A 13605-nucleotide genomic window follows, 5' to 3' on the forward strand; every position below is an offset into this window, starting at 1 on the left:
ATATATATATATATATGTCGTACCTAATAGCCAGAATGCACTTCTCACCCTACTATGCAAGGCCCGATTTGCCTAATAAGCAAAGTTTTCATGAATTAATTGTTTTTGACTACCTAACCTACCTAACCTAACCTAACCTAACTTTTTTCGGCTACCTAACCTATAAAGATAGGTTAGGTTAGGTTAGGTAGGGTTGGTTAGGTTCGGTCATATATCCACGTTAATTTTAACTTCAATAAAAAAAATTGACCTCATACATAATGAAATGGGTAGCTTTATCAATTCATAAGAAAAAAATTAGAGAAAATATATTAATTCAGGAAAACTTGGCTTATTAGGCAAATCGGGCCTTGCATAGTAGGCCGAGAAGTGCATTCTGGCTACTAGGTACGACATATATATATATATATATATATATATATATACATATATATATATATATATATATATATATATATATATATATATATATATATGTATATATATATATATATATATATATATATATATATTTATATATATATATATATGTATATATATATATATATATATATATATATGTATATATATATATATATATATATATATATATATATATGTATATATATATATATATATATATGTATATATATATATATATATATATATATATGTATATATATATATATGTATATATATATATATATACATATATATATATATATATATATATATATATATATATATATATATATATATATATATATATATATATATTATTAAATATGACCGAAAAAGTAAGATTAATAATTCTAACACGAATTTTCTCAATCTTTCGTACATTACGCTTCACTGTTGGAGGTAAATCAAAAATCACTTCTCCAAAATTCATTTTTATTTCTAGTCTGACGCGACACGGGCGCGTTTCGTAAAACTTATTACATTTTCAAAGACTTCACAAATACACAACTGATTAGAACTTACGTCTCTCTGATATTATATCTACATTTGAGTGAGGTGGGAAGGGTGATGTGGCATTAACACAAGACAGAACAGGAGGGGATATTAATAGGGTATTAAAAGTATCAACACAAGACAGAACAGAAACAATGGGTATTGAATAGAAGTGTTTGTAGAAAGCCTATTGGTCCATATTTCTTGATGCTTCTATATTGGAGCGGAGTCTTGAGGTGGGTAGAATATAGTTGTGCAATAATTGGCTGTTGATTGCTGGTGTTAACTTCTTGATGTGTAGTGCCTCGCAAACGTCAAGCCGCCTGCTATCGCTGTATCTATCGATGATTTCTGTGTTGTTTACTAGGATTTCTCTGGCGATGGTTTGGTTATGGGAAGAGATTATATGTTCCTTAATGGAGCCCTGTTGCTTATGCATCGTTAAACGCCTAGAAAGAGATGTTGTTGTCTTGCCTATATACTGGGTTTTTTGGAGCTTACAGTCCCCAAGTGGGCATTTGAAGGCATAGACGACGTTAGTCTCTTTTAAAGCGTTCTGTTTTGTGTCTGGAGAGTTTCTCATGAGTAGGCTGGCCGTTTTTCTACGTTTTTCTACTGCGTAATGTACGAAAGATTGAGAAAATTCGTGTTAGAATTATTAATCTTACTTTTTCGGTCATATTTAATAATATATGTCTACAGGAAAGACTGCTACCAAAATATACTAATATATATATATATATATATATATATGTCGTACCTAGTAGCCAGAACTCACTTTTCAGCCTACAATGCAAGGCCCGATTTGCCTAATAAGCCAAGTTATCATGAATTAATATATTTTCTCTAATTTTTTTCTTATGAAATGATAAAGCAACCCATTTCATTATGTAAGAGGTCAATTTTTTTTATTGGAGTTAAAATTAACATAGATATATGACCGAACCTAACCAACCCTACCTAACCTAACCTAACCTATCTTTATAGGTTCGGTTAGGTTAGGTAGCCGAAAAAGTTAGGTTAGGTTAGGTTAGGTTGGTTAGGTAGTCGAAAAGCAATTAATTCATGAAAACTTGGCTTATTAGGCAACTCGGGCCTTGCATAGTAGGCTCAGAAGTGAGTTCTGGCTACTAGGTACGACATATATATATATATATATATATATATATATACGTATATATACATATATATATATATATATATATATATATATATATATATATATATATATATATATATATATATACGTATATATACATATACATATATATATATATATATATATATATATATATATATATATATATATATATATATATACGTATATATACATATATATATATATATATATATATATATATATATATATATATATACGTATATATACATATATATATATATATATACGTATATATACATATATATATATATATATATATATATATATATATATATATATATATATATATATATATATATATATATATATACACACATCACAAACAATAAACATATTGGCTGCAGAGTTGGTCCAAGAAATTACAGAAATTCAATATCAGTTAGTGTATTATACATGTTGACCATGTCCAAGTGCCTGGTTGACCAGTCCAGCAACCAGGAGGTCTGGTCAAGGACCGGGCCACGGGGACGCTAAGCCCCGAGATCATCGCAAGATAACCGCAAGGTAGTGTATGGTGATCCATATGGGAAGACAGGCGGGCGAGCAGCACAACGCCACATACTGAAAGGTATTCACAATATTGAACCAACTAAATAAACGACCTATGGGGTACCTGCTTGATGGGGGTTCTGGGAGTTCTTCTGCTCCCCCAAGCCCGACTCGAGGCCAAGCTTGATGGGGTTCTAGAAGTTCTTCTGCTCCCCCAAGCCCGACTCGAGGCCAAGCTTGATGGGGTTCTAGAAGTTCTTATGCTCCCCCAAGCCCAACTTGTGGCCAAGCTTGATGAGGTTCTGGGAGTTCTTTTACTCCCTAAACCCGACCCGAGGCCAGGCTTGATGGGGTTATGGGAGTTCTTCTACTCCCCAAGCCCGACCCGAGGCCAGGCTTGATAGAGTTCTGGGAGTTCTTCTGCTCCCTAAGTCCGACCCGAGGCCAAGCTTGATGGAGTTCTGGGAGCTCTTCTACTCCCCAAGCCCGACCCGAAGCCAGGCTTGATGGAGTTCTGGGAGCTCTTCTACTCCCCAAGCCCGACCCGAGGCCAAGCTTGATAGAGTTCTGGGAGTTCTTCTGCTCCCTAAGTCCGACCCGAGGCCAAGCTTGATGGAGTTCTGGGAGCTCTTCTACTCCCCAAGCCCGACCCGAGGCCAAGCTTGATGGAGTTCTGGGAGCTCTTCTACTCCCCAAGCCCGACCCGAGGCCAGGCTTGATTTTAAGTATTACGGCAAGTCTTATCCAAAGAGTAACACGTGAACAGAAGATGGTAAAACACTTCGAACACTTTAAACTGGTGAACACTAGAAGAGTCGATAAAAGTCTGAATATGAAGGCCTTTACAACACTGTACACCATCTACGTGACACCACTCCTACATAATACAGCTCAGACGTCCTCACCTCAAAAAAAAAACAATCTTGAAAGAAGAAAGAAATCTTAGAGAAATCTTGAAAAGGTAGGAGGTTGGTGCCACAAACTACATGGGGGTGAGGCTTCAACAAAGGCGGAAGGGGCGGACCTAAACACATAACAGCTGTCGTCCGACCCTACAAACACATCTAGGCGAATGTGCTCGTGCCGCCACACACACACACACACACACACACACACACACACACACACACACACACACACACACACACACACACACACACACACACAGGATGAGGCAATGCTTAGAGACAAAATGGAGAAGTAAAAGAGCATGGAAGAAATACAGTGACCACTGGACACTGAACATTCACAAGACATAGAGTGTAGGGAATTCCTATACAATACATAGGAATGTAGAGAGGAGCAGAACAACAAAATGAGAACAATATAGCATCCAAAGCCAAGGATCAGTGTAAACTATAGCCACATGAGAAATTTGTCGGTAAATGAACAAGTGACCAGGCTACACAGAGAATGATAAGGAAGTGTGCAAAGAACTCAATAAAAGCTTTCAGGAAATTCTTAAGATAGAAGCAGATCTATTACTTCTGATGGAACAAGCTCTATCAGAAGAAAAATTTATGGAAGTCACAAATCCTGACAAGATCTCACTATGGTGCCTAAAAGAGGCAGGTGGGTGGGGTGCCCACCTGGTGGAGAGCGGGTAGGATGCCCACCTGGTGGAGGGCGGGTAGGGTGCCCACCTGGTGGAGGGCGGGTAGGGTGCCCACCTGGTGAAGGGCGGATAGGGTGCCCACCTGGTGGAGGGCGGGTAGGGTGCCCACCTGGTGGAGGGCGGGAAGGGTGCCCACCTGGTAGAGGGCGGGTAGGGTGCCCACCTGGTGGAGGGCGGGTAGGGTGCCCACCTGGTAGAGGGCGGGTAGGGTGCCCACCTGGTGGAGGGCGGGTAGGGTGCCCACCTGGTAGAGGGCGGGTAGGGTGCCCACCTGGTGGAGGGCGGGTAGGGTGCCCACCTGGTAGAGGGCGGGTAGGGTGCCCACCTGGTGGAGGGCGGGTAGGGTGCCCACCTGGTAGAGGGCGGGTAGGGTGCCCACCTGGTGGAGGGCGGGTAGGGTGCCCACCTGGTGGAGAGCGGGTAGGGTGCCCACCTGGTGGAGGGCGGGTAGGGTGCCCACCTGGTGGAGGGCGGGTAGGGTGCCCACCTGGTGGAGAGCGGGTAGGGTGCCCACCTGGTGGAGGGCGGGTAGGGTGCCCACCTGGTGGAGGGCGGGTAGGGTGCCCACCTGGTGGAGGGCGGGAAGGGTGCCCACCTGGTGGAGGGCGGGTAGGGTGCCCACCTGGTGGAGGGCGGGTAGGGTGCCCACCTGGTGGAGAGCGGGTAGGGTGCCCACCTGGTGGAGGGCGGGTAGGGTGCCCACCTGGTGGAGGGCGGGTAGGGTGCCCACCTGGTGGAGGGCGGGAAGGGTGCCCACCTGGTGGAGGGCGGGTAGGGTGCCCACCTGGTGGAGGGCGGGAAGGGTGCCCACCTGGTGGAGGGCGGGTAGGGTGCCCACCTGGTGGAGGGCGGGTAGGGTGCCCACCTGGTGGAGGGCGGGAAGGGTGCCCACCTGGTGGAGGGCGGGTAGGGTGCCCACCTGGTGGAGGGCGGGAAGGGTGCCCACCTGGTGGAGGGCGGGTAGGGTGCCCACCTGGTAGAGGGCGGGTAGGGTGCCCACCTGGTGGAGGGCGGGAAGGGTGCCCACCTGGTGGAGGGCGGGTAGGGTGCCCACCTGGTAGAGGGCGGGTAGGGTGCCCACCTGGTGGAGGGCGGGTAGGGTGCCCACCTGGTGGAGGGCGGGTAGGGTGCCCACCTGGTGGAGGGCGGGAAGGGTGCCCACCTGGTAGAGGGCGGGTAGGGTGCCCACCTGGTGGAGGGCGGGTAGGGTGCCCACCTGGTGGAGGGCGGGAAGGGTGCCCACCTGGTGGAGGGCGGGTAGGGTGCCCACCTGGTGGAGGGCGGGTAGGGTGCCCACCTGGTGGAGGGCGGGAAGGGTGCCCACCTGGTGGAGGGCGGGAAGGGTGCCCACCTGGTGGAGGGCGGGAAGGGTGCCCACCTGGTGGAGGGCGGGTAGGGTGCCCACCTGGTGGAGGGCGGGTAGGGTGCCCACCTGGTGGAGGGCGGGTAGGGTGCCCACCTGGTGGAGGGCGGGTAGGGTGCCCACCTGGTAGTGAACGTAGGCAGTGTTGTACTCGATGAGGAGCCGCAGAGGCCAGGAGAGCATGAGGAGGGAAGCGAGCCAGAAGACACCGTGTCTGCTGTACCAAGGTGGCCGCTTGGTGTCGCGCCGAGCGATCACATACTCCCGGAAGTTGACGTTGGTCAAGTCCAGCCCCTCCCGCATCTCCATGTAGTCGTCACGGCGCTCGTTCTCCTGTGGCGAGCACGATGAAGACATACTTGTGAGGGCGGGTAGGTGAGAGGTCGTGACGTCTGAAGGGTGAGGGAGGTGAGGTCAGGAAGGTGAGGGAGGTGAGGTCCAGAGGTGAGGAAGGTGAGGAAGGTGAGGTCGAGAGGTCAGAAAGGTGAGGGAGGTGAGGTCCAGAGGTCAGAAAGGTGAGGTAGGTGAGGTCGTGAGGTCAGAAAGGTGAGGGAGGTGAGGTCGTGAGGTCAGGAAGGTGAGAGCAGTGAGGGCGACACGGCCTCGCTGCTCTTCACCATAATTACATTTGCATAACTGTTCCGCCGGAAATTAAAAACCGCTAAACCACGAAACTGTAAAAGGAATCATCGCAATCATTCCCCCCAGGCAACAGTTTACTGCAAGTTTTTATACAATGAACCACTTGATTATAAGAAAATATGGTACATTAAAGGTATTGCAAACTCCGTGTGAGACATGTCCAAAACAAATGCTACAACTGAGGCTTCCTTACTGGTTAACATATAATATACAGATTGTTCCACATGTTGCACCTTGCAACAGGAAGCCATCAGCGATGGCTTAATATTACGTTGTGTTTACACGAAGTTGTTCAGACGAAGTTGTTATATTGTTGACACGAAATCAAACGTGTGAAGGCTGAAGTCAATGTGAAGAAGTCAGTCTTGGAGAGATTATATTGTGAGTGATGACAATGTAATACGGCCAGTCCGTCCACCCCACGACGCCTGTCTTCCAGAAGCTGTTTCCTATAAATTGCCATCCACACTTCCGTGGAAATAAACACTCAATTCACCTGGTCTGTATGGGTCTCGAACCCTGGACTCCACGTGTGTGTGATTCCCGTTTGGCAGCAGGATGCTGCCAAACCACACGTATAGTTGAGAGAACTATTACAAAAAGACTTCTATACAAACTTTAGTTGCTGATATATCGGATATAACGAGCAAAAACAGTGTTGTTGTTTTCAAGCTAAAGTTTCCAAGCATGCCCTTATGTTTGTTTGGAAAACATTATGTTTAACCGGCCGATGATTCGAGTATAAATCAGATAATACAACATATTTAATTTCTCAGAAAGGTCTTCTCATAACAACATATCTATTGACAATGCCAAAGGACATCTCAACCTACCTGGAAGAAGCGAGCTCTCTGCTCTTCAAACTCATTAGCCGTCTCCAGATTGGCGAAGGCAAAGCCCTTGGACACTCTGGAAAAGGAACAATGGTTAACACAGTCGCCTGGACACTCTGGAAAAGGAACAATGGTTAACACAGTCGCCTGGACACTCTGGAAAAGGAACAATGGTTAACACAGTCGCCTGGACACTCTGGAAAAGGAACAATGGTTAACACAGTCGCCTGGACACTCTGGAAAAGGAACAATGGTTAACACAGTCGCCTGGACACTCTGGAAAAGGAACAATGGTTAACACAGTCGCCTGGACACTCTGGGAAAGGAACAATGGTTAACACAGTCGCCTGAACACTCTGGAAAAGGAACAATGGTTAACACAGTCGCCTGGACACTCTGGGAAAGGAACAGTGGTTAACACAGTCGCCTGGACACTGTGGGAAAGGAACAGTGGTTAACACAGTCGCCTGGACACTGTGGGAAAGGAACAGTGGTTAACACAGTCGCCTGGACACTGTGGGAAAGGAACACTAGATAATAAAAGTTTTTAGCGAAGACGGAAAACGGCCAAGAGGTGACAAGGTAACCTGGGGAACGTGTACACCCAACACTGTGAGGTGTACCTCGCTTCTCTTCAGCCCTGGACTTGGTTCAGGACTTAAGTACACTTACATTCACCTGGGCTCTAGGAGATTCGAACCGTTGACCCCACGTGTGTGAGGGGCCAAGGCTCTATATCGACCGAGCGATTGAGTAGTCTTAATAAGAAACGTTTCCAGAAGCAGCATTTTTTAAGTACACTTGCTGGTACACAGGAGCCGTGATGAGGATTCGAACCTATGCGTCTGGGAGTTCCCAGGTGCACGCTCTAAACGACCTGATTACACTTGCTGGCTTGGTGAGGAACCTATGGTGGTGGCCTTAAATATCCCCCCCCCCTCCCCCCGGCACTGACAGGCCTTAAGCCCATTACGAAGCCAAAATCCAATAAGAGTTGTTATAATTGCTTTGAGAAACTGGAAAGCCACGGTAGGTTGACACGTGGGAGAAGCTGTCACCCATGCAGCAGGTCTCCCTCCTCTCCACGGCGCTATTTGAAGAAAATACTTCAAAGTTAATACGTAACACTTGTCTGGAGTCAAGACTTTCACCTTATAATACAGAGGGAAAGGTTAGAGCGAGGGACAGATCTTGCTTTATTAGAACACGGCTCCTGATGATTTGACCCACAGTGACCCCAGCACTATGATGACCCCCAGTGACCCCAGCACCATGATGACCCACAGTGACCCCAGCACTATGATGACCCACAGTGACCCCAGCACCATGATGACCCACAATGACCCCAGCACTATGATGACCCACAGTGACCCCAGCACTATGATGACCCACAGTGACCCCAGCACTATGATGACCCACAGTGACCCCAGCACTATGATGACCCACAGTGACCCCAGCACCATGATGACCCACAGTGACCCCAGCACTATGATGACCCACAGTGACCCCAGCACCATGATGACCCACAATGACCCCAGCACCATAATAACCCACAGTGACCCCAGCACTATGATGACCCACAGTGACCCCAGCACTATGATGACCCACAGTGACCCCAGCACTATGATGACCCACAGTGACCCCAGCACCATGATGACCCACAGTGACCCCAGCACTATGATGACCCACAGTGACCCCAGCACCATGATGACCCACAGTGACCCCAGCACTATGATGACCCACAGTGACCCCAGCACCATGATGACCCACAGTGACCCCAGCACTATGATGACCCACAGTGACCCCAGCACCATGATGACCCGCAATGACCCCAGCACCATAATAACCCACAGTGACCCCAGCACCATGATGACCCCCAGTGACCCCAGCACCATGATGACCCACAGTGACCCCAGCACCATAATAACCCACAGTGACCCCAGCACCATGATGACCCCCAGTGACCCCAGCACCATGATGACCCACAGTGACCCCAGCACCATGATGACCCACAGTGACCCCAGCACCATGATGACCCACAGTGACCCCAGCACCATGATGACCCACAGTGACCCCAGCACCATGATGACCCACAGTGACCCCAGCACCATGTTGACCCACAGTGACCCCAGCACCATGATGACCCACAGTGACCCCAGCACCATGATGACCCCCAGTGACCCCAGCACCATGATGACCCACAGTGACCCCAGCACCATGTTGACCCACAGTGACCCCAGCACCATGATGACCCCCAGTGACCCCAGCACCATGATGATCCACAGTGACCCCAGCACCATGTTGACCCACAGTGACCCCAGCACCATGATGACCCACAGTGACCCCAGCACCATGATGACCCCCAGTGACCCCCAGCACCATGATGACCCCCAGTGACCCCAGCACCATGTTGACCCACAGTGACCCCCAGCACCATGATGACCCACAGTGACCCCAGCACCATGATGACCCCCAGTGACCCCCAGCACCATGATGACCCACAGTGACCCCAGCACCATGTTGACCCACAGTGACCCCAGCACCATGTTGACCCACAGTGACCCCAGCACCATGATGACCCACAGTGACCCCAGCACCATGTTGACCCACAGTGACCCCAGCACCATGTTGACCCACAGTGACCCCAGCACCATGATGACCCCCAGTGACCCCAGCACCATGATGACCCCCAGTGACCCCAGCACCATGATGACCCCCAGTGACCCTAGAACAGTAAATTTCAATATTTAACTCCACTCCATCGCCATTGACATATTACGCATATAAAACATTTCAAGATATTCGAAAAAAATATATATTTTTTCCCATAGCAAAGCGCAATAAATATAAAGTGAACCCCATTACATTAAACAATTCCTCCCGTCACCCCTTAGGCAGCAGTTTCATATATTCAAATAATATATATATATTATTATATTATATATATATAATAATATACATATTCATATATATATATATATATATATATATATATATACATATATATATATATATATATATATATATATATGCGAACAAGCCTGAATGGTCCCCAGGACAATATGCAACTGAAAACTCACACCCCAGAAGTGACTCGAACCCATACTCCCAGGAGCAACGCAACTGGTATGTACAAGACGCCTTAATCCACTTGACCATCACGACCGGACAAAATGAGGTGATAGCCGAGGCTATTTGAACCACCCCACCGCCGGCACTCGGATAGTAATCTATCACCTCATTTTGTCCGGTCGTGATGGTCAAGTGGATTAAGGCATCTTGTACATACCAGTTGCGTTGCTCCTGGGAGTATGGGTTCGAGTCACTTCTGGGGTGTGAGTTTTCAGTTGCATATAGTCCTGGGGACCATTCAGGCTTGTTCGCATTTGTGTTCCTCACGTGTGCCCCAAAGAATGAGGTGATTTGGTAAAATGCTATGCCCAAGATTACTATCCGAGTGCCGGCGGTGGGGTGGTTCAAATAGCCTCGGCTATCACCTCATTTTGTCCGGTCGTGATGGTCAAGTGGATTAAGGCGTCTTGTACATACCAGTTGCGTTGCTCCTGGGAGTATGGGTTCGAGTCACTTCTGGGGTGTGAGTTTTCAGTTGCATATTGTCCTGGGGACCATTCAGGCTTGTTCGCATTTGTGTTCCTCACGTGTGCCCCAAAGAATGAGGTGATTTGGTAAAATGCTATGCCCCAGATTACTATCCGAGTGCCGGCGGTGGGGTGGTTCAAATAGCCTCGGCTATCACCTCATTTTGTCCGGTCGTGATTGTCAAGTGGATTAAGGCGTCTTGTACATACCAGTTGCGTTGCTCCTGTGAGTATGGGTTCGAGTCACTTCTGGGGTGTGAGTTTTCAGTTGCATATTGTCCTGGGGACCATTCAGGCTTGTTCGCATTTGTGTTCCTCACGTGTGCCCCAAAGAATGAGGTGATTTGGTAAAATGCTATGCCCAAGATTACTATCCGAGTGCCGGCGGTGGGGTGGTTCAAATAGCCTCGGCTATCACCTCATTTTGTCCGGTCGTGATGGTCAAGTGGATTAAGGCGTCTTGTACATACCAGTTGCGTTGCTCCTGGGAGTATGGGTTCGAGTCACTTCTGGGGTGTGAGTTTTCAGTTATATATATATATATATATATATATATATATATATATATATATATATATATATATATATATATATATATATATATGTACAAATTATTATTTATTTCATGGTAACAAATAAACAATAGAGGTCAAGAGAGGTGAAGACGAAAGATATCATAATGTAACCATTATCACAAAGGTTCAGTATTTCCAAGTCACAACGGCTATGTAAACATGCCTTATATGACCTGGAAACACTGAACACCTGTTGTAAACACAGGACAAAACACCTGTGTCAATACAGGATAAAACACCAGCTGTTAACACGGAATAAAAAAAAACACAGGATGAAACAGATGCTGTTGTTCGTTGGATGAAAAACGTGATCAAATAAGTATTTTCCAACTTTACCAATCAAAAGTGAAATGAATTTTTATGATAAAGAGTAAAACATATGCTGGAAATTGACTGCCAACCTTGAGAATGAGAGAGAGAGAGAGAGAGAGAGAGAGAGAGAGAGAGAGAGAGAGAGAGAGAGAGAGAGAGAGAGAGAGAGAGAGAGAGAGAGAGAGAGAGAGAGAGAGAGAGAGAGAGGAAGAGAAACTCACACTAACCCAACATGGTCTCCTGCAGGATTTTTTTTAATTATCAAGGGGGGAAAGCGCCAAGCCATTACGACTTTATAGCACTGGGAAGGGGTTAGGATAAGGATTTGTGATGGGACGGAAGGAAGGAATGGTGCCTAATCACTTGGACGGTCGGGGATTGAACGCCGACCTGCGTGAAGCGCGACCGTCGCTCTACCGTCCAGTCAAAGTGGCTGGGGTCTCCTGCAGGAGCACACTGACAAGTAGAGACAGACACCCAGCCTCCTCCACCTACCTGATCTTGGTGTAGGAATACTTGGAGAGGTTGATGAGCTTCTTGGAGATATCCTTCACCCCGCAGTTAGAGAAGAGGAAGCAGGTGCCCGCAGCGTGGGAGTTGACTCTCTCGTAGAACACCTGCCGCCGAGGGTTACGTATACTGTATGTAGGCATATGAATATTTATATGTATCTAGTACATATATACATGTAACAATAGACTCGTCCTCCCTTGCCTCCCTCTAAACACACATATACATACACTCACACACTTGGTATTCACATCCACGCCCCTACACCTTGACATGGTCAAAAGTAATGCAATCTGGGATTCAAATAAATCCTCTAAGGGTCCTGAGGTTTCCACTGAAGCCCCAATGAAGAGGGTTTCATTTGAAGAGAAGCGTTGGAGGTAGAACTCCTGAACCACAACCACAGTGCATAGGGGCAACGCGTGAAACTCCTGATTTGCTTGATCTACCAAATGTGCAGCGGGAACTACTTCACAGCTTGAAGTGAGCAGCCGAAGGGTTAAGCTAAGTGTTACCCCTTTAAGGTAATCCTTAACACCTTACTGATAAATAATTTATCAAATAAAGTCAAACAGATAACTCACCTGCAGAAGCTGAAACATAATGAGGACTTATCTGAAGGAGGACTTACCTGAAGCCTATAGTACTTTATAGGCTGAGTACTGAAGGTACTCCTATGGTGTAGGAGTACCTGGGTGCTGGTGTAGGAGTAGTACCAGGGGGAAGGTGGAGGTGTACCTGGGTGCTGGTGGAGGAGTACCAGGGTGGAGGAGGAGTACCAGGGTGCAGGAGGAGTACCTGGGTGCTGGTGTACCAGGGTACAGAAGGAGTACCAGGGTGCTGGTGTACCAGGGTGGAAGAGGAGTACCTGGGTGCTGGTGTACCAGGGTACAGAAGGAGTACCTGGGTGCTGGTGTACCAGGGTACAGAAGGAGTACCAGGGTGCTGGTGTACCAGGGTGGAAGAGGAGTACCTGGGTGCTGGTGTACCAGGGTACAGGAGGAGTACCTGGGTGCTGGTGTACCAGGGTGCTGGAGGAGGAGTACCTGGGTGCTGGTGTACCAGGGTACAGAAGGAGTACCTGGGTGCTGGTGTACCAGGGTACAGAAGGAGTACCTGGGTGCTGGTGTACCAGGGTACAGGAGGAGTACCTGGGTGCTGGTGTACCAGGGTACAGGAGGAGTACCTGGGTGCTGGTGTACCAGGGTGCTGGAGGAGGAGTACCTGGGTGCTGGTGCACCAGGGTACAGAAGGAGTACCTGGGTGCTGGTGTACCAGGGTACAGAAGGAGTACCTGGGTGCTGGTGTACCAGGGTACAGAAGGAGTACCTGGGTGCTGGTGTACCAGGGTACAGAAGGAGTACCTGGGTGCTGGTGTACCAGGGTACAGGAGGAGTACCTGGGTGCTGGTGTACCAGGGTACAGGAGGAGTACCTGGGTGCTGGTGTACCAGGGTGCTGGAGGAGGAGTACCTGGGTGCTGGTGTACCAGGGTACAGAAGGAGTACCTGGGTGCTGGTGTACCAGGGTACAGAAGGAGTACCTGGGTGCTGGT

General features: G+C 47.7%; 1 protein-coding gene across 4 annotated transcripts in view; it reads right to left on the reverse strand.

Annotated features, from left to right (window-relative positions):
• Nucleotides 1–13605, reverse strand: part of LOC123772380 (transmembrane protein 151B) — a 73236-nt gene that overhangs the window by 7305 nt on the left and 52326 nt on the right. For all 4 annotated transcript variants that reach the window (XM_045765474.2, XM_069325807.1, XM_045765473.2 and 1 more), the window contains exons 6-8: nt 12037–12158; nt 7056–7131; nt 5704–5913 (exon numbers count right to left, since the gene is read on the reverse strand). In XM_045765474.2, coding sequence (XP_045621430.1) covers nt 5704–5913; nt 7056–7131; nt 12037–12158 — 408 coding nt within the window. The remainder of the gene's footprint in view (nt 1–5703; nt 5914–7055; nt 7132–12036; nt 12159–13605) is intronic.

The sequence above is a fragment of the Procambarus clarkii genome, chromosome 17 (assembly GCF_040958095.1).
Source record: "Procambarus clarkii isolate CNS0578487 chromosome 17, FALCON_Pclarkii_2.0, whole genome shotgun sequence".
NCBI lineage: Eukaryota > Metazoa > Arthropoda > Malacostraca > Decapoda > Cambaridae > Procambarus > Procambarus clarkii.